The sequence below is a fragment of the Physeter macrocephalus genome, chromosome 8 (genome assembly GCF_002837175.3).
Source record: "Physeter macrocephalus isolate SW-GA chromosome 8, ASM283717v5, whole genome shotgun sequence".
NCBI lineage: Eukaryota > Metazoa > Chordata > Mammalia > Artiodactyla > Physeteridae > Physeter > Physeter macrocephalus.
This window is the reverse complement of record NC_041221.1, coordinates 21062803-21086240: the sequence shown is the minus strand read 5'-3', so window position 1 is coordinate 21086240 and position 23438 is coordinate 21062803. Positions and strand designations below refer to the sequence as shown.

At 51.2% G+C, this 23438-nt stretch overlaps 1 protein-coding gene across 2 annotated transcripts in view; it reads right to left on the bottom strand.

Annotated features, from left to right (window-relative positions):
- TENT4A (terminal nucleotidyltransferase 4A) overlaps positions 1 to 23438 on the bottom strand; it is a 49051-nt gene that overhangs the window by 8125 nt on the left and 17488 nt on the right. For both annotated transcript variants that reach the window (XM_024122735.2, XM_024122739.2), the window contains exons 2-8: positions 10569 to 10692; positions 9708 to 9754; positions 8710 to 8830; positions 6123 to 6230; positions 4968 to 5096; positions 2426 to 2639; positions 390 to 516 (exon numbers count right to left, since the gene is read on the bottom strand). In XM_024122735.2, coding sequence (XP_023978503.2) covers positions 390 to 516; positions 2426 to 2639; positions 4968 to 5096; positions 6123 to 6230; positions 8710 to 8830; positions 9708 to 9754; positions 10569 to 10692 — 870 coding nt within the window. The remainder of the gene's footprint in view (positions 1 to 389; positions 517 to 2425; positions 2640 to 4967; positions 5097 to 6122; positions 6231 to 8709; positions 8831 to 9707; positions 9755 to 10568; positions 10693 to 23438) is intronic.

The window sequence follows — 23438 nt, the reverse complement described above, 5'->3', positions numbered from 1 at the left end:
CAGCGGTGAGAGGCCCCGGGCCCCAAAAAAAAAAAAAAAACAAAACAGGGAATGGGGGACAAGTGTGCAGGAAGGGGCCAGGGCGCGGGGTGGACGTGTCCCTCGGAGCTGAGCGCCCACATCTCGAAGACGGCCTGAGAAAAAGCACCACGTGCCGCAGCTTTAAAAGCCAGAAATGACCTCCCCAAAACTAGCACCCTGAGAAAATGTTAACTCCCTAAATTAAAAAATTTTCCACCCTTGACCACGATGCCCATCCTGAACTCCTGAAAGGCCTCCCTTTACCAGTATTTCCCAGTTCTCCCAAGAGAGGGTGGCACACCCATCAACACACGACAGAGGCCAGGGCGCCGGTGCCGCAGAGGCTGCGGCACCCGGGACGGGGCTACCTTTCGGAATCTCTGTTGGGATAGGACCTGGCGAGCGGCGACACGGCATGGCTGAGAACGATGTAGGCGTAGTCGAACACCTGCTTCACTTGCATGGCCCCGTAGGAGCTCCGGCCCACGTCGTTCCCTGAAACAGAAAGGCTGCCATGGGAGCTGCTACCCAGCCGCGTGGTCCTCTCATGTGAGCCTTTCCCACACGGGCCCCCAGCCCTGAAACGCCCTCCAGACCCCCCAGCACAGCCGGATCGGGCACCAGGAAGTGCACAGCGCCCATCGCCGTGGGAAGCGGAGGGCGTTCCGGCCGGAGGGCCCATCTCACCAACAGATCAGGACCCACCTCCGTTAAAGGAGCTGTCATGCATGGAGACGGAGTGACAGTCCCTCAAACGGCAGGGTCCCCCCCCCCCCCGGATGGCAAAAAGCTCAACGGAGCCAAAGCACAACCTTAACCAGACTGCCAGGGCCTGACCGAGAGGACAGGTCAGCCTGAGCCCCGCACCTGTCAGCACTGAGGGGACCTGCAGGAGCAAACCCTCGAGGACAGAAGGTGCCAGGCCGAACTCTCGGGTGGACGGCGAATAAAAATGAAGCCGCCACTGAAGTCGGCAAGTGAGCCACAGGCAAGGAGCTGACTTTGGTTAAGAACGGCAGTTTCCAATTTTAGTTTTTACGCATAACTCCTTCTTCACAATTCGGGTGAGGGTGTTTTTTTAGGAGACATACCCTTAAGTACCGGAATTGTCTCCTTTCCAGGTTTAATAATAATGTAACCCAGTAACTGTGTGGCTTTTCATTTTTCAGTTATATTTCAGCAAACACTGAAGACCAAGGAATTGCCTGCCATTTAACTGTTCCAAACAGACAAACTGGTGAGAGAAACCTGTCCTACTGGGCTGAAGGATAAGCACTTGTGTGGACCACAGCGTTTACAGACCACAGAGGAGAATCTTTCAAAAGATTTTTAAGAAATAAATTTCATACCCCGGAAGCCACAAAACAAAACAAAAATCATAAATCTGAGGATGTTGGAAAACATATACAGGAGCAGAACAATAAAAAATACCAAATACAGACACAAGAGACAAAAGTACAGCATGTCAACAAAGAAAGGCTTCCCTGACCCACGGAGGACCGTACAAAGTCAGTGAGGACAGTCCAGCAGACAGATGGACAAAGCACATGAGCTCACACAAAAAGTAACACAAAGGGCAGTGTACCTGGAGCTAACAATCTCCACCACCTTTCCTGTCACTCGTCTGCCACTGACTTTATCACCAAGAGTAAGAACAGTGTGTCACCTAATAAATGCTCGATAAACATTTTGTGCAATTGATAGTAACCATGTGTTTAACCTCACTCATCGTTAAAGAACTGTAAGGTACGTGCCAACGTGTACTGCACGGTCTCATCCGATCAGCAAAGATTTAAAAGACGGTCACCAAAGGCGTGGGTGTAAAGCACCCTAACCCGCCTCAGGGTCTTCGAGGAGGAAGCCCTTACAACCAACACTCCCACTCCCCATGTACTCAGGAAAGGGGTCTCGGGTGCACTGTTTAAATAAAATGACCAGCTGCAGTCTGTTGGTATTACGTGACGCCACGCAACTAACAAGGAGGCAACAATCAATGTTAATATCCACGTATGGAAAACTGGAGAAAAACACATCAAAAGGGAGGGGATTATGGCATACTTCACTTTTCTATGTGACAAACTTCTGGGAAGCAGATGGTTTACGATGGATACCTAACACTTTGCTATTCAGAAAAAATAAATTTTTTTTTTTTAATTCTCACTTTCTACGTTTTTCTGACTACAGAAAGTAAACAAAGTTGCCACTTTACAGTACGTTAATTAGAAGCATTAAGAACGAACTGTGAACGTGCCACCATTAACTCTGTGAGTACAGCAGGAACCTGCATCAGATCACGTGCCCTCGGCTGGTGGGGGGAGCGGGCGGGGGCCTGCGGACGCCCCTCCACACCCGGCTGGCGCGCGACGCCTCCACGCTGGGGCGAGTGCAAAGCGAGGGTCCTTACCAGGCAGCAGGGGGTCCTCAATGCACAGCATCGACGGCCTGTACCCGCTGGTCATGGCTTTCATGATCTCCTCTTTGGCGATATAGGCACCTCCTTCTTTTATTCTAATACCAGTTTTCAAGTAATTAAAATTTCTTCCGTAGAGTTCAAAAAATTCTACAAGAAGCATTCCAAGGTTCTCATCAGCTCTCCGGGCATCAATTCTTGGATGCAACTGTAAAAGCAAGGCATCCACGGTTTGTACGGATTCTGGTCACTCTGTACGGACAGCTGCGCGCGGTGGCGTCGGCGAGCCGGCCAAGGACGCACACCATCGGTGGCCCTCGCTTGCTCACCGGCGCCGTGAGGACACTCGCGGAGGCAGCCAGGAGGCACCGACAGAGCCTGGGTATCTTTTGTCAATCAAGAGCGCTCAAAAGAAATAAAAGCGTCTCATCTGAATTTTTAAGTTATACTTTCATTCTTTGAAATTTGTAACCCGTACAGCTACCTCCTACACAGACGTCTGATGAACCGCAAATTCCCAAACACTGATAAATAAGTGGACCATGTTCTGCACAATTTAGAGTCACCTAGATGGTGGAGGTACTTTCACAGATTCTAATCTCAACTGCATTATTCTGAAACACAGCCAACAGGGGGCAGTGCGAGACTGAGCAGTCCCACAGCGCCACGGCAAACGGGTGATGTCAACCGTGCACGGCAGCCAGCACCGCACCGCGAGTTACGGCAAACGCGCACCCCTGCCCGGGCAAACGCGGGCGCGGCAGCCTCAGCTCCACACACGCTCTCTTGAAGCAGGTCGTGGATTCGTTCTGCAGCTCCAAGCCCCTGCCTCCTGACCCCACCCAAGTGTCACTAATAAGAGGCTCACGGATGTGAGCAACAGGGACCTGCGCTGCCCACTGTGACGGCCACGAGCCGGATGTGAGTACTGATATTTACACGAATTAAAACAAACAAATTAAACATTCAGTCTGCTGGTCTGCTATAGCCACACTGCCAGCTCCCCGTAAGCACACACGGCCGTGCTGCTGGACCGAGCAGACAGCACTGCCCTCCCACAGCAAGTCACACTGGACAGCGGCAATGAAGAAAAGGACGGTCGAGTCCACAAGGACGCAAAAGTCCGAGTCCTGGCAGGAGCACCAGGGCTAAAAATGTTCATAACACAGGGCTCCTCAGGAAACATGGTTTCTAAAGCCTGCAGGTGTTTTCAGGGTTTTCAAAGGCACGTTGCTGCATTCTTACTTTTGCCTTACCTTCTCCCTTCCTTATTTTCCTGGCCTTAGTCAAAAGCCATCCAGCTGAGAGCCCACCCGGGGCAAGGCTGGGCCTCCTGACCTCAACGAGCCGTGAAACGAACACAGACGCTACAGCAGTCACGGCTCTGAGGAAGGACGGGCAAGGCCCCGAGCGATGGGCAGGGGACCGTGGCAACCCTGCCCCGCCAGGCGCGGCCTCCGCGGTCGCTTCAGACGGGGAGCCCGGCACCAGGAAAGTGGGCAGCGGTCCGTTACAAGGCTACTGGAATAGTTCCAATCAGGAAAGCGGGAGGAGGTAAATTAAGTGCACAACGTTGTGCTCTGTTCAAAATAATGTCCAAAAGCTCGGGAAGAACGGCTACAAGGGCAGCATCTCCGAGGTGAAAGGGGAGGCCAAGGCAGTGGCATTAGAACGGTAAGAAAATGGGTGCAGAATTCCATTTTCACTGTTCTTACAGCACCTCTGCAAAAACACGCCAAGGAAATCAACATGGTGAGAGGCGCTGTGACCAGCACTCCTACTGTCAGCTGTACTAATGACATGGAGAAAAATGACCAAATTCTGGACATAAAACCACAAATGCAAACCTGCTGATAAACATGGAGGACGGTGCCGTGCAACTAGAACACAGGCGCAGTCCTTCGTTCCAGTAAATGTAAACGGGGCGATTCATGTCTCCGTTAACTTAGAGAATATATGTCTAAAGAGTAGTGTAAGTATAGTTTATCACTGCATCACGGCATTTAATACTTAGGTTCTCTCTTGATTGATTTTTCCATGGTACTCAACAAAATAAGGGCAACAGATAATTAAAGACAAAATACTGATTTTTCATCACTCAGGAAAAAAAGCCCTCTTCAGTACTTTTTTACCTTCTGTGGTAGCCAACTATTTTTCTGAGACATATTTTGCAGTATAAATCACAGTCAAGGACCGAGAAAAACAGTTTTCCACTGTCCCTCGAGGCACGAAATTTTTCTAAATATAAAGTGTTTCTTCAAGGTTAGATCAATATACACCCGACTGACAGAAGGAGATAAGCCCTCCCTCCAACAGTTAAATCGGATACAAAAATAAGCTATGAAGGAGCCAAGGAAAAAGTATTGATCAAAACAGAGTTTTATTATGAAGATTAGAAGTCAGTTTCTACCACACCAAAACAGAATACTAAAAGAGCAAGGAGCTGGAACCCATGGACCAACCCGTAAGAACGTCAAGGAAGGATACTCCCACGGAAGCCTCAGGGTCAAGGGTTCTCGAGAGAAAGCACACTCACCTGTAGAAAGCTGATGGCCATTAAAATTAGGCTGTACGAGCTAATTCCACCTGTAAAAACTTCATTCAGGTCCCTCTGCAGGAGGAACTGTTTCAGTACTAAAATCAAGTAAGGCAGCAATGAATATTTCTGTAAATTCCAAAAGAAAAACATCATCTGGTTAGACTCTATAGCTCTGAAGACTTCTCACACAGCACGCTCCGCATGGCAGACAGGGGGCTCACTTCATCCTCTCGACCCTCGGAAGGCTCAAGGCCAATCATCCTCACCGCAGGGGCCTGAGAACGAATTACGTGAGGGGCTCGTCGGGGCCCCGCTGGGGGGCCCCTCCCCAGGTTAGGGTTCAGCAGGGACGAGGTGGGGAGCCTGCAATGGAGACCCCAAGCCCGGCGGGGCTGGGGAGTGAATGAGCATCTCCTCCCAGCATCTCCCCGCCCGCCGGTGCCCAGCGCAGGGCTCTGCGGGTGGGTGTGCAGCAGTGTGCAAACGCCAGCACTCAGAAGCACCCGTGAGAGGAGCCAGGGGGCCGGCAGGAGGCAACATCGCCAAACGCAGGGCGAAGCGCGGAGGGCAGAAGGGCTGAGGAGGGGGTGGGGGGGTGTGGAAGCTTCTGCTGCTTTTCCTGCTCTGCCGGCGTAGAAATGCCCCTTCAGACACACGTGGTGGTGCACAGGGAAGGGGAGCACTGGAGGCGCGTGGGCCCGAAACCGTGGGCAGAGGCAGGGTCCAGGTGATGGTGCTGGGGTTGCCTCGCCACCTCCACGACAACAGGAGGGAAGGACTCTCCATTTAACTGGACCACACACCTGGTCAGAGTCCAGTGAATGCGTCCCATCCTTGGGCACTGAGACAGACCACCCAAAGTAAGCGAATCTACATACCCTCCACTGTGATGCACTCAACTTGCAATCAGGCACGCTGAGCTACAGCGAGGGTCGTTTTGTAATAACTAGAAAGAATATTTCAACCAAGCGCTCTAAAATAATGCTCAAGTATATGAAATGGTCAGCCAAGGAAGACAAATCTGCAGAACAGCTCTGTAGTTTCAAAGTGTCTCTAGAAATAGTACTGGAGGATAAATTCAACTGCTGCAGTCTTTCTCATTAAAGATTACCACCCCCTTGTTTTTACTGTGCTAACTTGCTGAGACAGCACCTTCATGTAATTCTTGATGAACTCTGCTGCCCGGACCCCAGTCTCCATGTTAAAGCTGATGTCGACTTTAACTTCCGTCTCCTGGTCTGTGAGCTTTATTATCGGTACCTGCAAAGATTTAATTGTGCTTTAGAAAACAGAAAATTGTGCTTTAATAGGCAACGTTTTCCTCGGTCAGGCATCAGATGTTTCCCGAGTTGTACAGAGGGTTTTTCTCCTTATACACAAAAGGGGCTTAGAGATGATGAACCCCAGGACTGTAAAGATGAGAAGAAAAGGGACTTTCCCAGCATCAACCCCATGAGCCCCCAAGGCCACCCCCCCATATGACAACAGCTAGTGCTCATCTCTGCCCGGCCCTGCCGGCCTGACCCGGCGCCTCGCTGGTGACCAAGCATCAACCACCTGCTCTCTGCAGCACCTGTGCTCCACAAGCCTGCCTACCACGAGGGGAAGCCAGCTAAGGCCCTGTCCCACCATGAGGGCCTGGCGATGGGAGGAGCTTCTGGTCCCCAGATCACATCTGCTAGAATTTCTGAAAGCATTCCAAGTAACTTTAAAGCCATTTTTTAAATTATATTTTGTACTGATATTGTTTTTCCAAACAACTCTACCGTGCGTTTTCACTCTTTAAAACAATTTTTTTCTCTGAAAATCAAATAAAAGGCTATTCCGGAAATACTCTCAGTAACAAGAATCATCACCAAAAGGCACTCGAAACCGGCCTCATAAAAGCTGCCCAAGCAACCATTCAGACCACACCTGCCCCACACAAAACTGTGTTCTTCCAGAAAAAAAAAGGCAGCCTCTAAGGAATAAAAAAGGACATTGCGTTTTCACTCTTTAAGACGATTTAACTTAAAAACAATTTTTTTCTCTGAAAATCAAATAAAAGGCTATTCCGGAAATACTCTCAGTAACAAGAATCATCACCAAAAGGCACTCGAAACCGGCCTCATAAAAGCTGCCCAAGCAACCATTCAGACCACACCTGCCCCACACAAAACTGTGTTCTTCCAGAAAAAAAAAGGCAGCCTCTAAGGAATAAAAAAGGACATTCCCTCCGCCAAAACAATCGGGGTCTCACGAAAGGTTTAAAATGTCTGGAAGTCAGCAGAGGAACACGGTCTTCAGTGCACACCTGCTCTGGGCTCTGAAACATATACACCTGGGGGCAAACTGCCCAGGACACGTGTGAGAGGGACAGGCCAGCAGGTGGTGACAGTCTCTCCTGGAGATCACCTCTACCACCAGGCAGGGCGAGGTCCAAGAAGGCAGAGGAAACGAAACACTTTCCCAAAGAACCGATCAAAACTGCTTCAGAAGGAGCCCATGGTCAAGGGCTCATGCCTCCCGGACGTGGTAAACTCCTCAGGAGCGAGCATCTTCCCCAGCACCTCTGGACACAGCTATGAAGCCTCTTCTATACGCACGGACTCTTCTCCCCAAATCACTCCTGGCACCCTCCTGCCTTACACACATCTCTCCCTCCCTCTCTCTCCCTCCCTCCCTCCCTCCCCCCCTCCCCCTCGCTCATGTGTCGAAGCCCCAGATCCTGGAGATTAGCAGTAACACTGCAATACTTATTTTCTGGGGGTTGTTCAAAATAGACCAGTTTTCACCTTAAATACAGCTCTCACGCTGGGCTCAGAGCCCGTGATGAGATGCCGGTGAGGCTGCCGGCAGAGAGGGCTGCCTGGCAACAGCTGACACTCATGGAGAAGAGCGGGTGGACCCTGCTCCTCGGCCTACGACGGGCCGCCAGCAGCTGAGGGGGTGTGTGACAGCAACGAGGCCACCTGACCACGCAGCTCCTGAAGCATCTATTCAGCATATGGTCTGTCCTCCAGAGAGTTCTGGAGCCCAGGACAATCAGGCCAAGCCTCCTCAGCTGCTCTACACTCAACAAGGACGCCTGGGCCTGGTCAGGGACCATCAGCCACCCACCGTGCACTCTCGAGCGGCCAACGCGACGGGACAAACGGCAGAGCCACAGAAGGGCAGAGCCGAGACTCTGATAACCAGCCCACACGGGCAGGTGACACGGAGCTCCTGAGCTGTCGGCGGCCCTGGACTAGGGGGAACCTGGGCCCACGCCTCAAAAGCCGCCTCATCTTTCATCTTCTCGCGAGAGAAGCAGTTTTCACTTAGGTACAGTTCTGGAACGACGAAAGGAACAGGCAAGTTTCTCTCTCTGAAGTATAACTTGGCAAATGGTAATCTTTTTCTACGTAATAAATGCCACAGTCTAATCATCCTGCTACATTCTCCACAAAAGGCAGCCTCTGAATCTGTCTCGTTTCGGGTGTTAATATCTTCTCCTTACGCGGCCTCATAAGAGACGACCCCATCGTACATTTTAGAGCAGGAACAGTTTGGTGCTCTCACAACTTGTACTGCAGATGGTGTCTAAACATTCTCAGCCTGAACTCCTAACCACAAAAAAATACAAGCGCATTTACACTACAAGTCGGGAAGTCTTCAAACACGCAGCCAGAAACCGCTGTCCCCGTCAGCTAACCCCACGGGACGCGGGCTGCCCGCGGGCATGCAGAGCCCCTGCACGGGCCCCAGAACCCGCGCTTACCGTCGCCTTGTCGAGGACCTTGATGGAGCCCGGCTCGGCCACGCTGTGCTTCCGCAGGGCCTGCTCCAACAGCTGCAGCGGAGGGCGCTCCCATTTTCCAAAGACCACTAAATCGATGTCGCTGGGTGGGAGAAAAGCGAGTGTGAGCCCTGCTCGCCTCCCCACACGGCAGCGCACACGGCCGGCCGGCCGACGGCGCCCCGGCGCAGGCCCGCAGGTCCTCCGAGAGGCAGACGGGGTGCCGGAAGCCCCTCCCGCTCGGTGAGAGAGCGCAGCTGACGAGCCACTCGGAACAGAGGTGGAAAGCAGACGCTGACCGAGCTCCCGCACCCCGAGGCAACCGAGGCCCTCACGGCTGCGCTGGCCCGGGCTCCTGGACACCTCGAATCCGTCCAGTTCCCCGCTGGCCCTGCCAACGCCAACCCAAATCCTGAGACTGTGGCCTCTTTAGTCTCCAAGCGTTAACAGTGGCTTGGGAGAATATAAGCTTTTAATAAAACGATGCACATAAAACTAAGACACTGAAGAGTCCTTGACGAGGGTACACTGGAGAACGGCTTTAGAATGCAAACTTCTCTGACGTTTTTCTATCCGATAAAAATCCTTACAAAATACTGTTCAAGTAGAAGTTTGCTTGAACCGTCATTAAAACGTAAGATGAATTTTTCAAAAGCAAATCCAAGAGTCTCAGACCGCCTTCTATTGCACTTGCTCCCACGGCTCTCACTTCCTCCGGCTCCCAGGAGCCGGCGCTCTGTATCCCACCACATTAAGTGCAAGAGGAAGAATGCAAAGCAGTCAATTACCGTAACAGTCATTAAACTTTTATTTCCTGCAATCTCTCCTTCGTGCTCCACCATCTCTTCCTTTCGCTGGCGTCTCTAGCCTTAGCTTTGAATGCAAGGAACCTCCTTTAGCCTTAACACGCGCGCAGACACCCCACCCGCCTATGCAGACCCAACCCTGGTCCTCCACGCGGTGGCGCAGCTGGGCCTCACCTGGTGGGAAGATAGAGGCCCGTGCTGAAGCTGCCAAATATCTGCACCTGCAAGAGAGCGAGCGCCTCAGACGCGGCCGCGCGGACGGCCACCCCCCGCCCCCCGGCCCTTCTCACGCCGCGCGCTGCTGCGAGGGCCCAGAGGTCAAACGAACTCCTCTCGGTCTGTGAGGTAAACTCCAGCCCCGAAAAGGAACCTTCAACAGCTCAGCACTAAAGGGCGTAACAATTCCTGGCCTCGCCCACAGCCCGCAAAGCCGGGGCCTGTTGAGAGCCCGTTCCAAGCCCGCGGAAGGCACAGGGCAGGGCTCTGTCCCAGGGCACCAGAGTGCAAAGCCGAGAGTGCTGTGTGTCACCGTGCCCAGGAGGGGAAGGCCGGGGCCGGCCGGGGGCATCTCCCACTGCTCCCGCGCTCCCAGGGCCCACGGACCGCATCTCAACGCGCACGCGCTCGCTCTCTAGAGAAGCAGTGTGTAGTTTCACAAAACGGAACACACGCTGTGATGAGCGATGCAGGGAAAAGGTAAATCTTCTAATCTTAAGGTAAACTTAAACCAGGAAAAATAACCACACTGTTCCAAAAAGGAATTCCCTCGGGCCGATGGTCCTCACACTTGAAGGTGTCAGAACCACCCACGCTCGGCCGAGATCCCACCTGGGCAGGCCCAGGGTTTCTGACTGGGCAGGGTCAGGGCGCGTGCGTCTCTAACCAGCTCCTCGGTAAGGGCGGCCACCCATCTCAGGACCCCCTGGAACCTGGACGCATGGCCTCGGCCACGTCTGCTCAGGCCCACAGACACAGGCGGCCACAGGGTCCTGACATGAACTTGTAGCGACACAGAAGTGCAAAGGGTATACCCACATCAGCCGTCGGCCAAAGATCTTTAACCACAGTTTCGATCCTTTTCACCACCTCTCTTCTCATGGCTGCTTCTTCAGGACAAGGGGACATGAAGTTATAAAAGTCAATTATTTCCTCATGAAGTCTAGCGGACAAAAGAGAAACACACTAGAGTTACAATTAAACTTAACCACATTTCTCATTCTGCTATTAGATCAGCATGACACTAAAATATATTTCTGGCCACTTAAAATCCAGTTTCTTGTTTCCTCTGAAAGTATATAATGAAATGAACACTCTGTGGTGGATGAAATTCCACGGTTCGGTTTAGCACCACAGAGTAACACGAGCGAATTTTGTTGATATAAATATCAAAACTTTCAGCTGGCATTTAAAGGCTTATTCAAAACAAACATTTCAGGGACTTTACATGAAAGAACTGAGAGAACTCCATCCGTGAAAGATGGAGGGTGATCCCACTGAGGCAGCGCAAGGAAACCCAGTGGGTTTCTCACCCTGTCCGGGCTGTGCTCTGCGCTCATGGGCACCCTCACTAAAGGGTCTGAGACAGGCCAGGCCAGGAAGACACGTGTCCCTGGGAGCCTGGCGGCCCCAAGTCTCAACAGCCAGGTCTGCCTGGCCCACCAGCGGACAACACCCTGGACCCAGCACCCAGGGCCCACGACCACATCTCTCGGGCAGAAAGCCCCACTCAACTCAGCACCGGCGCATCCCCCCTCAAGATTCCCGCAAGGAGGCCGGCACCAAGGTGTGCGGGACACGAGTCAGTTCGGCCCTCTCTCCCTCTCGGTCTTTCCTAGCAAATGTCTAAAAAGCAATGGTTTCAGGAGAAAGGAGCGGGCTCGAAAGCTGCCTCACAGCCCTGCCCCAAAACTCACGTCTCTGCCGCTCCCCGGCGGTGGCAACGGGGAGTCAAGTCTCAGCCAAGGATCTGGGCCGCAGACCCAGGAAGGAAGGACAGGTCGCCCTCAGTTACTTTTAGGGATTTAAAAACGGGCAAACAAATAACCCGATCCTAGGAATTACGTCAAGTCCAATCTAGCTGCTTCCATTCTAAGTTTGATTATTAGCAAGGAAAAGAGAAGACAAAATGAAATTTGTTCAATAATACTATCATGTTAGCTCAACAGCTAGCAAGACAGTCCACCCGACAGCAGGCAACACTTAACAGGACCTTCCAGGGCCAAGCGACAAAGGTTAAGGACAGGATGTCTAACACCTCACCTCCCCTCGGCTCTTGTTTAAGGCCAACCTCACTCTCTCACCCTCAGGACTGCCACCCCCGCTACTCACTCGAAGCGACCACCCTAACACTCAGTTTAAAAGCCACTCGAAGCCACTGACAGCACACATGGGACACACACAGGAAATAAACGCTCGACGCCTTTGCTCACGGTGCATCTGCAAGGTGAGTGAGGCCATCGCTGACTGGAGCCCTGACGTTACCACGTTTAATTTTTTTAAAAAAAATCACGCAGAACTTCACCCCAAGCATGCCGCTGATTCAGCCATGAGTCCCAGTTTTAGTAAACCCAAAATGGTAGAAAGTCATGCAACATTCAAATGCAGTCATTTTTCCAAAATATCTACCCAACTCCACGATTTATCAGGTAGAGCTTCTAACACCTCAACAACTACCCAGCGCCAACTACATCCTAAGCCTTTAACCGCATCTCTTCCAGCAGCTCGGCGGGCACGTCACGTCGGCGGCGTGGCCCGTGGCTCCCAGCACTCGGCAATGTCGTCAGCAGGACCGATGTGTCACGTTAGCGACCGCGCCAGGGACCTCCCCTTGTTAACAAGTGGCAGTAACACTGTCACCGGGCGGCTGTCAGGAGACAGCACAGGGCTCCTCGGGGCAACAGCCTGTGCCACTGGACCAGCTGTCACCTCGCTGAGAAGTCAGTCCATCAAAGCACTGAGCGCACACGCTCTCCTGCAGCTCAGGACTGTTCTGATAACACCAGGAGTACAGAAGTATAGAGACGTCAAATAAGGATATGGCCTAGAGCACCTAGGCAACTGGCCCGGAGACACGGAAGAACGGAAGAACAGCAAACCTGGCGTGGCAAAGTCCTATCCACAGCCCACAAATGTAACACATTAAAGCATCTAGGAAACAGGCCATTCCGATTTGCCAAAATGTCACTGCCAATCTGTGACTGCAGGGTGGAGAGAACTGTCACATGTGAAAGAGCAACATGAAAAGTCGCCCATCAGCTTCCCAGGAGGCCCGTCCCCAGCGCCCGGGAGGCACAGACACCGCCCAGTGTGACAGTGTCAGTCTCGTCAGATGTCTGTTGACTTGCCTGTCACAGAGAAGGGCGCCCCTTCTCTGTGACAGGCAAGCACGCCTCCCCTCCCGATTCCGGAGAGATGAGTAACGAGGCCGAGGCGTGCCCGCGTCCCAGAGCGGAGTGCCAGCGGAGCACACGCCTCCCGATTTCAGCGTTGGGTTCCACCAATAAGATACACTAATGAAACGCCTACCTGAAATTTGTATTAAACTGCATCTAAAAATGAGCAACGGCTGTAACAAACATTAGGAAGAGTATTTTTGCTTTGCCTTCTGGGAACGGAAGGGATCCTGCTGGCGGCCTGGGTGGACAGGGCGGCTCTGGCCCAGCCCCTGCAGGCTCTTCCTCGAGGCAAGCAGGGACCGGCGCGAGGCGCTGTGTGACCGCTGGGGCCACCTGAGGACCGCGTGGCTCTGGAGGGTGATACACCATCGGTGCAGCAGAAAGACACGAGACGGTCTAACAACCATCATGAGGCCCGGGCAGATTCAAAGAGCCCTGCAGCTGCCTCCTCCGGCTCAGGCTCTTGGTGGAAGGAACGCCGAGAGGAGAGAGGAAGCACCGAGGGCTGGGAAGGGTGGGGCAGCCCCAACAGAGCCCGCAGGCGGGAGAAGCAGCACCTGCCTGGGAGAAGCAGCATCCGCCCGCCCGCCCACAGCCCGGCTCTGTCCCGGAAAGGTGACCTCCAGGAGCAAAGGCCTGATCTCAGCGCCCGCTCGTGGTAAGCGTTCAACCAGTATGTGTGGGATGAACCAAGTTTTGATAAAACGCATATTTTGCTTATGACTTTGTCACTTAAGATCTACCTTCCCTGTACAATGTCATCAAAAATCAACATCCAAGAAATAGTTTACCCCTGTACCGGACAACTTGATTTGTTAGCAGAAATTACTTAAATGGCCAACTGTCCTTTTAAAAAAATGTAAACAGTGCTAAATAAAACAGCTGGGACTATTTACTCAGTACCACGTTACAAGTAGTTTCATTACTTTCAGAAACGACCCATGATGGTTAGGACAGCACACTTGCACACTAAGTGCCAGCGACCACGTGTGCAGCCACTGCTCCCGACACTGAACAGACACACGCATTCGGTTCTCCAACGTGCTTTGCTGAATTATGTCAGTGAAAAGTTTTGATCTTTTCTACTTGAAGACGAGGACAGTTACTCTTCTCACATATCAGAACCTCAGAGGAATCTCACACCTGACAAGACTTCTACATAAAACCACACCCAAGTCTCCTCCATGGCTCACAATTTAGTCACCGCATCTCCTAGAGCTCACGTCACCCCACTAGCTTTCAGTCTCCAAATCTTCCAAGGAAATTTCTATGCTGTGACCATCACAGAGAAATTCCTCTATCATGGGTCAGAGAGGTGGTGTCTCAAAACCGGCAGGAACGATGATCACCTGGAGGGCCCAAGGCCACTTACGAGGCCAGGGACCACCTGCCCCTGCAGATGGCAGGTGACCGCAGGCCCCAGCCGAAGGCCCTGGGGAGACCTTCTCGGAGGGTTTCCTAAGGGGAGAGCTCCCACAGCCCTTTCCCCTCCCCTTCCCCAGTCCCAGCGTGCTGGCCTGTGGCGGGCCTGCGGAACCGTGATCCCCGCAAGGAGGCTGAGAAAGGCAACAGAGGGAGAGGTGGGCTGGTCCCCTGGAGTCAGGGCACCATCGCTCTGTAACTTTCACTCTTTGTAGCCAAGCCTAATCCTGACACAGCAGCGGGAAAACAATGAAGTTAGATTCCTGCCTTGTTCTACATTTGAAAACATAACACGGACGCACAGTTACATTACTAAATGAAAACATCAAATAGAAGAAGTCAGGGGAAAGCAGCAAGGGAAATCATCAGCTATCTCGAACTTGAAGGCCTTTCCAGACTCCAACACAAAAATGACAAGCACAACGCAAAGACTGAGAGAGTCAAATAATTACCAAGAAATTCTAACAAAAAACATGCGGAGGGTAAACAAATTAAAAAGCAAACGTCAAGTGCGCATGTCAGAAGCAGGAAGGACTTGTTCAGAAAGACCAGGCCTCCCTCGGACTGGACCTCACGCTCTGAGATCAGCTGACAACGTATCTCAAGGCTAAAGAAAGGCATCCCTCGCTGAGCCCGGAACCCCACGCCTGGACACCTGGGCTCCAGACCCCCACACCCACACGCTCGCAGTAGGGCCGTGGGTCAGGACGGGGCGCCGTCCGCCCACCGAGAAGAGCAAGGGGAGGCTCCGTTGACGGACAGGTGACAGACACGCCCCGCGTGCACGTAACTCAGGAGGTCTAAGAGGCCCACGTGCCAAGGCGGCCGGGCTTCCTCCGGCAGGTGACGGATGAGCTGGTGAGAGTGGCCACCTCCTGCTCTACACTCGGGCGCTGCTGGAATTTTGGGTTTTTACAAGAATGTACTCATCATATGTATGAATTTAAAAGTGCAAAGGAGAAAAGACGATACATTTTAGAGAGAGAACAACTGCCCGAGAGGATGCTCATTACACCACTGCTTAAATTTAACATTTGGAAACAACAAAACATTAAATACAACACAAAAAAAGTCAACTGTACTTCTAGATGACAAGGTTACTTGTAATTTTTAAATTCTTTTTGCTTGTATTCATCTCCTAATTTTAACAGTGAATACCGATCGCTTAATTTAAAAAAAAAGAACACCAAGTCGGTCAGGCTTCTAAGCCCTGACGCCACGCTTCCCGTCCCGCCCCTAAACAGCAGCAAGGTTTCCAAGTCCCTCGGTGTACTCGGTGTACCCGGTGCCGGCACCCCTGCCAGGCCCTAAAATCCACGCGGAGCGGGGGGAGGGGGGGAGGCACAGGCTGCGGACAGGGCTCCCGTGACGGCACAGCGCTCTGCAGGCGGCTACCGGGCACCTGAGGCGTGGCTGCTGCGACGAGGGCCTCAGGTTGCAGCTTCGCTAATTCAGTCCCAACAGCCACGTGGGGCTCGTGGCCGCGCCGCTCCCTCAGCTCCACCCCGACGGCTGTGCGGCTGCGCTCGGCACGGGCAGAGCAGGCGGCCCCAGGACCACACGTCCCCTCTGGGACCCTCACTCCTTCCACCCTGCGAGACGAGACGCCTCCGTCCAGGAAGGAGGGGAGGCTCCCCCGGGGGCACAGGCCTCGCCTGGGGGCCTGGGGAGAGTGCACCCTGCCCACACACCTGCCAAGGGAGACAAGGGCTAAAAACACACCCTGGTCCTGGGGCTCTCTAAGGTTCTCTAAGCAAACGTTTTAGAATCTTAGGGCTAAATGTGGACAAATAAGAGCCATGTCTGTCAAAACTAAGCATTACAGTGCTTGATATAATTTAAACACATACTCACTGCTCCATTTACGAAACTAGGATTTAAGAGCCCGACAAGATGTTAGTAACAATGGTGCCTGATTAGAGCATTTTCCAAAGTAACTGATGTAATTGTGGAATTGAGCAAGACTATTCTTTCGTCATCACAAAAATGTACTTTTTTCCTTAACATTTCAACATGTCTAAAATTGGGATGCATCTTTCAATCAATAGCTGAGCATCAAATCAATGCAAAACTAAATATTTTTCTTTCTTCATGGTACATTTCATAATGGTGCATCTCTTTAGGCTGGCTGATCTGTGGGAAGTTGTCTAGATGAAGTTTATATTGGGCTGGCCAGAAAGTTCGCTCGGTTAATGAATATGTTGTTCAATAAAGTTCTTGGTGAAAATGAAAAAGGCATCTCTCATTTTTACTTAAAGCCGAACGAACTTTTTGGCCAACCCAATATTTCTGCCCCGCAAAAAAAGACAACTTCGAATGGGTTGGGTTTTTGCAAGGAATAGCACCTCACATCCAAAGAAATATGGGAATCAGAAGCTGACCACAAGGCATCTTGTGGGGAGAGGGCAGCAAGAGCAACAGAGAGGACCCACTGGCATGTAAGGCCCGTGCGGCCACTTCGCAGCCCCGAGGCCCAGAACGAACTCTGGAAACCTCCGCACAACGCAGCCCTCATCCTAAGCTGAGGATCCGAGTGCCCACGCCACCGTGGGCCCTAAAGGGATAAGGCCCGCAGGAGCGGCACTCTGGATGGCTTTGTGTGGTGGCGGCTTGAGCCTCTCAAGTGGTCTCATCAGGTGGGGCACGGTGGGGAAGGTCTGCTGTCTGTGTGCAAAAGGAACCCTGCAGGCAGCAGAGGCGGGAAAGCGCAGCACGCCTGATGCCTTGTCTCTGAGCAGTGGATTCTGAGACACTCTAGCCTTGGCCACTGGCCCATACAGACCACAGGCAACTCTGAGAGTCAATCTGGAAGAATCTCAAATTGATACAAGGCAGTGGCACAAGCCCTGAACTGATTCACTTCCTGGCTATTTTAAGAAGGATGAAAATGGTGAGACCAGAGTTTTCAGTGCATTTTAGTTTTCATCATGAAACTACTGGAAAACAAACTTCTGAACATTATTAACAAGCATGCTTTTAATCTAGATAGTAGAAAATAAAGTTCACTGAAAAATGAAAAAAGACATTTCTCATTTACAATCGCTCTCTTGTAAGAGGCCAAACCCACTCAAAAGGTAATGACTGACTTTTCAATTTTTAGTACGTGTCCCAAATTAATTTTTGCTTTTGGTCCCAAATTATCAAGATCAGCAATGTTTCCGTATCTACCTCAGCAGCTGGTATACGGTTGCTGTAAACATTTATGAAATCCAACTCAATGAGCTTTTTTAAAGAGCAAAAGATGGATTATTAAGCTAGAAAACCAAACTATCTAATTTCATAGCTAATAAAGCTATTCAGGAAAAGAGATGACCCATTTCAGGAGGATGATTTTCAGTTTTAGAAGTCGGGCTGGCAGGGTTGCAGGGTTCCCGACTCTGTCTAAATCTGAACCGAAGCCAGGGAAGGCTGGCTGGTTCTGAGGGGGGGGCCCCGGGGAAGTGGCGCCCCCCCACCCCCGGTTTCCCTGCCTTCTCACCTGGGAGCCTCGGTGTCCAGCCCCAGGCAAAGCCGTTCCTTCTCCCACTCCCAGCCCAACGCAACCTGCAAGTTGTTCCACGGTGACATCTCTGTACGCACACAGGAGGACAGGCAGATGCTGTACAGCAGGTGAGAGACACAATGGCACCAGGGACCAGAAGCGAGGACAACGACATATATTTAAAATAAAACAGTGTGGACGGAAAAGGGGCAAAGCTAACAGGCCAAGCAGTTACTGATGCGGGTCTGCAAGGGGGAAGCACAGAGGGTTGCCCCCTCCCCTAGATCTGAAATCGCCGCAGCTTTTTCTAAGGAAAGCCGTGGTCAGAGGTCAGGTTTCATTCACTGCTTTAAGGGAACAGAAAAGCCACATGAATGAACGCAACCTCCTCCAATGTGGTTACGAGACGTGTCAGCACCCAGTCCTGTAAGTAAGAGCTGTGCTCTCCAGTGTTAGCTCATCCAGCTTTCCCAGCCCACTGTCCCCAGGGCCCCGCCCCACTGCTGACCCTGCCTGAGGCACTCTTCCCTTCCACACCCTCCAGGAACCTGCTCGATCGACTCCAAGCGCTCGTGGAAAACCAGGCTTTTGGATTACAATGTGAAGTGCCGCGGAAGACACCAGAAACTCACTTCAACTGTTACTTGACTCTCTCCCTCTCCTACTCCTTCCAAGTCTTCTTAAAACCCTCAGAAGCCTTAAAAAGCCAGCGGTCCCTCAGAAATTGGAGCTCCCTCCCCTCCGCTCCACAGTGTTCACTGTCTGCATTTTTGCCAGAACAACGGCTTGGGGCAAGTATTTGGAGTTATAGCTCCTGGAGTTCTACGGTGCATTTTCAAGCCCGCGTGGACGCACTTTCACTAAGACAGCGAGTCCGCGCGCCCGGCGGCCCAGACGTGCCGAGTTTGCAGCTGCCTCTCCGCCGGCTGCACGGAAGGGCTGCTGGCAGCGACCGGCGAGACCTGCAGCGGGTGACTGAATCACTTCTATTTGGGGGATGGACGATCCTTTTTAAAGCTCCCACTTCCTGACACAGTTAATGAGCTGATTATAAATCATTTTTTTTTAATTATGTTATAGGCCCATTAACGTCTGTACCACTATTTAGAAAGTCTTGAATCAGACCTTCAAAGGTTGTTCATAATCCAAGCTCAAAAGTGTGAGGAAGCGGACTGAAACTGCAAAGCAGAAAGCCCGTGGGTTTCCAGAGCGTTCCTTCCTGTTGCTGAGCCAACGCTCCCATCAGCCTGCCCGCGGGGTCTGCACCTCAGCCTCTCTCCGCTCCCGCGGCGCCCCACCTGTGCACAGCTCCTCCTCTAGAGCGAGAGAGCCTCTAAAGAGCCTCTAAAATGTTAACGGGAGAGGGAGGCCCTCAGAGAAGATGCTGCACGGGGAGGGGCCTGAGAGCTGAGTGACAGACAGGAGGCGGCGGCGGGAACCGGGCGGGGGGGCACTGCTGCTCCGGGCCCAGGCCACGGCCAGCCCAGGAAAGAAAGGGCTCAGAGCAGCAAAAGAGCCAGGACAGCTGGAGCAACCTAGAGGGAAGCACCCCACTCACGTGGCACGTCCTCAACCCATCATGGGCAAGAACGACCAGTGGGCCTCAGCCCCCCAGCACTGGTGTCCTACGGAACCCACAGTGCGCTCCAGGACCCCCAATCTGGAGGAGCTCACGGCCGGGAGGGCCAAGAAAGCACTTGGCTGGGCCCCGTGCACTGCTTCACGCCACCGGCCACGCAGCCTCGCCGGGCAGCCACAGCACAGACCCCCGCAGGCCACGGTGCTTGGAGGGAAACGCCAAGTCTGAAAGCAGGATGGCCCGGCCTTGCTCGCTAGCTCAAGCAGCCGGATCATTTTTGACATGAAAACAGCTATATCCTCTGTCGTAGTTTCCAGATGCTTACCCTCGTGAAGGTGAGCTGGATAATCTTTTGGGAAGCAGTATGTGTTAAGAGCCTGAGAAGATGACCACCCTGAGATACTACACACGACCATCCATATTACCAGCGCTTTCCTTAGTCTCCCAAATAGCCCTTGAGGCAAGTATTATTCAATATTTTCTCCATTTTACAGATTTTAAGGAAACTATTCATTAGACAGATGGTAAATGGCCCAAGATTCCACGACCAGGACTCAAACCCAGAGCTGTGCAGCTCTCGATCTTGACGTTCAGCCACAGGGCTGCGAAGCCACACTCAGGAAGTGACCCAACATACAGAAACATGCAGAAATATGCACTATGGGCTGCTTACAGAAAGTGAAAAGTTGTACACATCTCTCCCTAGTTATTTAGGAAATAACATACATCAATTCCATCTTTAAAAATTGTTTACAAGAGCTTTTTAAGACAGGAGGAATCACTTATCTAGTGTGAGATTTTAACAAACATACAAAAATGACACATTTGTGACACATTTAAAGTAGCATTAAAAATAACAGAGAGACATATGCTCTGCTAAGAACAGGAAAGTGTTAACAACAGGTAAATTATGGGTAGTTTCCTTTCTGTATTTTCCAAGTTTCTTCAGTAAGTACTTTATTGCTTTTATAATCATAGCCAAGAAAAAGTGTCATCATGTCAGCTTTACTGACACTGACTTTACTCCAAAGATCAAAGGGCAGACATGGCTGTGCTTAAGTCTTATTCGAGACTGGCTGCCTTTGGCCTTTACATTAAGGCCAAACCCGCGTGGGCTTTCCCTCTGGCTCGGCCCACGCCCGGCATCCTGGGGGCCAAGGGAACTACTCGTGCGACTCTGCTCAGCTCCACGTAGGATCCAGCAAGGCTAAAGGCCCCTTCACCCCTAGAGTTCTGGTTCTAGTGCCACCCCAAGTCACTGGTTTAGCATACACCCCCCGCAAAAGACGGGGCTCCTGAAAGAGCTACCCTGCAATCCCAGAAAAACCTCTGCAGATGTGGATGACTGAACCCAGAGACCTGTGAGGAAGGGGGTGTTCTCTCAAGTACCCCAACCCTCTCTGGCCACACCACACCAGGGACAGCTGACAGGCTTCCCCACTGTCCCAGCCCCCGTCGACGGCACTGCTGTCAGACAGCTGTGTTGAGGAGGATCCTGAGGCTATATTCAGACTTAGAAACTAAAAATTCGTTAGTGATACTATCTTACCAGTATTCTTACCATGATGATGAGTAACTGGCGCGTACCACCTGCCTGCTCTGTCCAGTCAGCGGATGACACACTTCACGAGGATGATCCTGAGAACCACCGCCGCCCGGTTCACAGATGCTCAGAGGCTGGACAACCAGCCTGAGCCTCGCGTCGGGCGTGCAACTCCCTGGCACGAACCTCCACCGTGTGTCTCTGCTCATGCTGCTGAAAGTGCTCCCCGGAGCCTCCACACCCCATCGACTGCCCCTCCCATCTGCCTTCTGTAGACTTCCGGGGCCTCAGCTCCACTTCCACGGCGCTAGCTGCTCCCTCGCTGGCCCTGACCCCTCGGCGGTGATGCTAGGTGACGCGAGACGTGCGCAGCCTCTCCCTGAGATGCTGTCCTGGCGGGACACGTCATCCCAATGACCCTCAGGGCAGGAAAGCCCACGTGCGTAACGCGCCTGACAGAGGACATGCCAATCACCTTCCACGTCACCAAGAGTGGCCAAGCACTCGTTAAGCCTGTGTCCACTTCCGTGCGGCCTGCAGATGTGAGCAGAGCGGGCACTCGTCACCGCCAGGCGCCAGGGCGCACGGCCACACGAAAGCCAGGTCTCCCCACGCGCCCGAGTGTCCGCATATCTGAGCTTCTGCTGTAATTAAAGCTACTGAACTTTCCTGTATCCAATATTTGCATATATATCAAAGTTTGCTCTGCAGTATCAGAAAAATAAAAACATAACTTTTAATTATCAAATGTTTACTTTTCATTCAATCAGCAGGTATGTCTCCATCCAGTGTAAGGGAGGAAGTAAATCATTTGTACCAATTCTGCTCAGCATGAACTAGGCATGTCTACCTCTTCAAGTCTCAGGAGACAGGCTCCAGGGTTCTGGCTCAAGATGGCAGGAAGAGCACACATCAACCTCCCAAGACCCCACCATGATGACCAGAAAAACATGTTAAGAAAGGACAACACATCAACCCACTAAACCAACCTTAGCCACTGGGGACAGACACCAAAAACAACGGGAACTACGAACCTGCAGCCTGCAAAAAGGACACCCCAAACACAGTAAGCAAAATGAAAAGACAGAAAAACACAGCAGATGAAGGAGCAAGATAAAAACCCACCAGACCTAACAAATGAAGAAGAAATAGGCAATAAATGAAATGAAAAATACTCTAGATGGGCTCAGTAGCAGAATAACTGAGGCAGAAGGACGGATAAGTGGCCTGGAAGATAAAATAGTGGAAATAACTACTGCAGAGCAGAATAAAGAAAAAAGAATGAAAAGAACTGAGGACAGTCTCAGAGACCTCTGGGACAACATTAAACGCACCAACATTCGAATTATAGGGGTCCCAGAAGAAGAAGAGAAAAAGAAAGGGACTGAGAAAATATTTGAAGAGATTATAGTTGAAAACTTCCCTATTATGGAAAAGGAAATAGTCAATCAAGTCCAGGAAGCACAGAGAGTCCCATACAGGATAAATCCAAGGAGAAACACACCAAGACACATACTAATCAAACAATCAAAAATTAAATGCAAAGAAAATATATTAAAAGCAGCAAGGGAGAAGCAACAAATAACACACAAGGGAATCCCCATAAGGTTAACAGCTGATCTTTCAGCAGAACTCTGCAAGCCAGAAGGGAGTGGCAGGACATATTTAAAGTGATGAAGGAGAAAAACCTACAACCAAGATTACTCTACCCAGCAAGGATCTCATTCAGATTTGATGGAGAAATTAAAACCTTTACAGACAAGCAAAAGCTGAGAGAGTTCAGCACCACCAAACCAGCTTTACAACAAATGCTAAAGGAACTTCTCTAGGCAAGAAACACAAGAGAAGGAAAAGACCTACAAGAACAACCCGAAACAATTCAGTAAATGGTAATAGAACCATACATATCGATAATTACCTTAAATGTAAATGGATTAAATGCTCCCACCAAAAGACACAGACTGGCTGAATGGAAACAAAAACAAGACCCATATATATGCTGTCTACAAGAGACCCACTTCAGACCTAGGGACACATACAGACTGAAAGTGAGGGGATGGAAAAAGATATTCCATGCAAATGGAAATCAGAAGAAAGCTGGAGTAGCAATTCTCATATCAGACAAAATAGACTTTAAAGTAAAAACTATAACAAGAGACAAAGAAGGACACTATATAATGATCAAGGGATCGATCCATGAAGAAGATATAACAATTGTAAATATTTATGCACCCAACATAGGAGCACCTCAATACATAAGGCAAATACTAACAGCCATAAAAGGGGAAATCGACAGTAACACAATCATAGTAGGGGACTTTAACACCCCACTTTCACCAATGGACAGATCATCCAAAATGAAAATAAATAAGGAAACACAAGCTTTAAATGATACATTACACAAGATGGACTTAATTGATATTTATAGGACATTCCATCCAAAAACAACAGAATACACATTCTTCTCAAGTGCTCATGGAACACT